General features: G+C 35.7%; 1 protein-coding gene across 2 annotated transcripts in view; it reads left to right on the forward strand.

Moving 5' to 3' along the window:
- Window positions 1–616: 616 nt before the first annotated feature.
- Window positions 617–4,664, forward strand: part of LOC107571112 (phospholipid phosphatase 1) — a 14,669-nt gene continuing 10,621 nt past the window's right edge. Inside the window, exons 1-2 of one of the 2 annotated variants that reach the window (XM_016257388.1) lie at window positions 617–1,003; window positions 3,942–4,096. In XM_016257388.1, the coding sequence (XP_016112874.1) occupies window positions 946–1,003; window positions 3,942–4,096 (213 nt within the window). In that variant the 5' untranslated portion in view covers window positions 617–945. The remainder of the gene's footprint in view (window positions 1,004–3,941; window positions 4,097–4,664) is intronic. The other variant, XM_016257389.1, reaches the window with a different exon arrangement.

The following is a 4,664-nucleotide window of genomic DNA, read 5'->3' on the forward strand; positions in this document are numbered from 1 at the left end:
TTCATGGTTAGCATTTTTAATAAAAAAACGACATTTTCTCAATATATAAACTACTTTTCCTGTTATTCTGTTTTTAAATCATTACTACATTAGTTATTGTTACATACTTTAAACACTGTAAACATAAGATCTTACTGCTCACTATTTATATTTCTTACAAAATTTTACATTTGTTACAATAAACTATTATTAGTAGTATTAGTATTAGTATTAGTATTATTATTAGTAGTAGTAGTAGTGGATTTTTCAGTGGCCGATACCAATAACTAGAGAGATAAAGGCTAATACAAGTATAAGTATATATTAGTATATAAGTTTAAGAATATATATAATACAAATATAAATTATATGCAACTACAAATATATGACACACGCTAAAATGAAATATTTTGCTCTTTCAAAATGTTTTTTTTTTCAGCCAATATTTTTTATAGATTCACAACAAAAACAAACTGTTTATCCATAACTATTTGTTTGAGATATATTTTTCCTCAGACAGTCGTTGTCTATATATTGATCTAATTATAAAGACGCATGGGCGTGGGCGTGATGGGCGTGGCTTAATGCCGAGAGACACGCGATTGGCTGTAATGAGCCTCAGCTGTTGTCCGTCATGACAGCCAGCACGAGCTCGCAGTAGTGTGCAGTCCGAAGACACTCGAGTCTATTTAATCGCATCGCCCGAAACATGGCTTGTTCTTTACCTCATGCGTTGAAATGGTGATTTTATCTAACAAGCTACAACCAAGCGGCTCGCTCTGTCTCCTCTCCGGCTGATTATTATTACGCGGTCAATGTTATTAAGAGTGTTTCTGCAGCTCATTTCTCTTCCAGCTGACCACTAGAGGTGGACGCTGCGTCAGGCTGCTTACAGTGGGGAACACTGAGGACGCCTTAAATAAAGCCTTTATCTCCGTTACTGACCCACAGAAGGACACTGGCACGATGTTTGAAGCCAGAGGAATCCCCTTTATATTGCTTGACATCGCGTGCCTAATACTCGGTAAGCATTATTTTAAGTAGTCTCGCTTGTATTGTATGAATTGTTATAAATAGATGTTCCCTTTATTGTAATGCGTCTTAAAGCGAAGTGAGAGTAATTTATAACGCAGGCGTTAATAAGTGTTGTACAGAAAGATATTAATATATAAACATACTCAAGACGTATCTAGACGTGTCAGTTGTTTTAGATACATGTTGCCATGCACGTTATTTAATTGCATGGGATTCTACATTGCAACAATGGTACTCACATGTTAACCACATACTACACCCATAGTGTGCGTACTGGAGCCGACTTTGATTTATCATGCTTTATCCAAAATTTCTGTAATAACAGGGCGTTACCTTTATGCAGAGAGTCTATTATGCAAAACAATGAGTCAGGGTATAAGGGAACGTGAAACATCGCTGAAAATCATTAAAGATCCAATGAGAAACACGCACACACACACACACACACACACACACACACACACACACAATTTATCATGCTTTATCAAAATTTCTGTAATAACAGGGCGTTACCTTTATGCAGAGAGTCTATTATGCAAAACAATGAGTCAGGGTATAAGGGAACGTGAAACATCGCTGAAAATCATTAAAGATCCAATGAGAAACACACACACACACACACACACACATACACACACATATATATATCTGTAGTACGTGAGGCTAGTTGTCAGTTTTTAACCCAGCCATTTTTATTTATTTATTTAAAATGTGTCTTTCTGTATAATGTCATAAATTAAAGTCTTAGTTTACAGAATTATTGTCTAGAACAAAGATACAATTCATTGAACACACCTGCTGTGACAACATTCGCTGCTGTTGGGGCATGTTGTCACTATATGGGGTAAGTTGTCACAATGCAACCTGACAGACTGAAAAAAAATCTAAAAGGTAACATTCAAAAATACATAGATGTGACAACTTCCTTGGGGCATTTATGAAAATATCCCAATGTGACAACTAACCCCACTCTCCTTTATAATGCATAATAATGTGATTTATTCCTATGAAATTGTTGTTATTATAATTATTATTTGAATCCTTATCCAAATAATCAGAAATGACTGAAGAAGTCATGGAAATTCTTTGGTCAAAATATGTGGGAACCCTGTAATGTAATTAACGATTATATTCTGAATCTAGTTGTTCCCCAATAATCCCTGCTCCGTCCTACAGCACTTATGATGAAAGTTTTGATCTGTATTTATCTTGGAATTTTCTGTGCACTGGGGCAATGTTTTTAATGTTTTCATGTTTTTTACACCGGGAAAAAACTGATTGGACTTTCACAAAGTAACCATCCGAGTCACTTTCTTATGATGGCTACTTGTTTTTGTTCTTTGATAAATGTACCAACATGATTATTTTAGCGGAATTTTAGCGTTTTAGAAGCATTTTAAATGTAATGAAGTATGATATCCTAACTGGAGTTTGTATAGTAGTATTTTTGACAATTGAACACACATTCTGGTCATTTCTCTCATATTCAAAAGTAGGTCACAACCATGACTGTCAAGCAGATACTCATGTCACGTGCCTTTCTGTGTTTTACCGAGGCCATCCTTGATTTTCATTCACAAATGCAGATTTACATACCCCCGTTACCACCTAAACTCAAACTATGACAATACACAGAAGAGAAGAGCCATATACTGACGGTTTGCACCCAAAAGGCCTTCCTAATTGTTTGTTTTGGCATTTGAATTACAATGGGGCTTCATTAGAGCAAAGAGCAATTCAGCATCTCCTCAGCCCAGCTCTTCCTTCTTTCAGGCTTGAGCAGCCAGCTTTAACTATATGTGTGCGTATGTCACATGCACTCGGCATGAGTAACAGACACATAGTCTTTTCCTGGGAGAAGAGCTTCAGGCTCTATGAATGAGGGTTTTTGTTGTTTTACCATAATGCTTTGCAACAGCAGCAACAATAGGCTGAGGCTATAGAGGATTCAAAGTTTACATACGAGCTCTCACGTTAGACTTTAAACCATCAGGTCGCATTAGTGCAATATGAGACACATTAGCGTCCGCTAAAATTTAAAAGGCTGTATGTGACAAAAGCATTGCATGTGGTTTGAGCACTATGAAAGGATGACAATAAGTATAATTAAGTGTTTAAAGCTTAATTTAATAGATTCATTTATGATGATGATAAGGATGATGATAAGGTGCTTATTTCTTTAGTCCTATCTATTAGTTAATTCAAAAATACATTAAAAATATCATTCAGAAATACAATGACTTGAAGACACCCCTTCTGAATTAAAATTCATTTTGATATTTTTTGAGTGGCATGAAGAAGAAAAAATTCAGAGTGACAACTGTTTTGATATTGTAATTTACAAAAAAAGTATAATCTTATAATAATCTTTTTTTTTCTTTTTTTTAAGATTTTAACAAAACTGCTTCACTGCTTTTTAATATTTGGGAAAAAAAACCTACATAGTAATAATTACAATATTTTGTAATGTTTTTTATAACCTTTTAATGTTATTATATATTTTTTTAATAATTAAAAAAATATTTTACCTGATGATTAAGTCATTAAACTTTTTCTGGGTTTTTCAAAACCACATAAAACCAACATGAAAGCAAAGAGTACATTTCTAAGAACTTGACACGTTTTAAACGAGATTTTTCCTTCTCTTTATCGTGGACACTTTCGTGTCATGGACCCTTTGTAAAACTGTCATCAGACACCGTACACTTTACATATGTCACTTTAAAGTAACAATTAATTCTATGGCACCACCTATCGGGTGTCCTTTCTGAACAAGCTTTGTCATTATAAACCCACCCGTTATGTAATTTTTATCTCTTAGGTGGCAGCAGCCATTCTTCAACATTGGAAATCAGCCCTTGCATTTGATTGGTTGGTAGACCCTTTATCGAGTTGTTAACCCGTTTTTAACCCTTCTTCACCTACAGCTGGCCTCCCGCTTGCAGCGTTTAACCTGGGTAAAATCAAACCGTATCAGCGGGGCTTTTTCTGTAATGATGATAGCATCAGCTATCCCTTCCACACCAGCACAGTCACCTCCACTGTGCTCTACACAGTGGGCTTCACACTTCCCATATGTAGTGTAAGTAATCCTAGACAGCATCCACACAAGACATGCCCAGCGTCTTCCCTCACAAGTCTGTAGTGCGCTCAAGCTTGTTTTAAAGGATAATTGGCAATTCATCTTGAGAGTTTAATGGACTGTTGCAGTCACAGGAAGTGGCCCTTCATTCTGAATGAACAAACAGACAAATAAACACAGAAGAACAGCTGTTTCAACATGACTCCTGACCACTGAACAGGTGCAAAATGCAATTTCAATAGAGCTTTATTAGGTGGATTGAAAGCAGCTGTTCAAGTCACTTCATCTGGGATCACATTAGACCGTCTTGCATTGTCTACACACTGGAAGAGACCACTGTCGCCCGAGGGATAGTACACCCAAAAATTAAATTGTCATCGCTTACACACCCTAATGTTGTTCCAAACCCATAAGACCTTTGTTAATCCTCAAAACATAAATTAACTATAAACTATATACTATATATATTTTATATATTTTGGATCCGAAAAACGATCTGATGCTGCTATATGATCCGTTGAACCACTAATACACACACACACACACACACACACACATATATATATAT

The sequence above is a fragment of the Sinocyclocheilus grahami genome, unplaced genomic scaffold (genome assembly GCF_001515645.1).
Source record: "Sinocyclocheilus grahami isolate Dianchi unplaced genomic scaffold, SAMN03320097.WGS_v1.1 scaffold1550.1, whole genome shotgun sequence".
NCBI classification, from domain to species: Eukaryota; Metazoa; Chordata; class Actinopteri; order Cypriniformes; family Cyprinidae; genus Sinocyclocheilus; species Sinocyclocheilus grahami.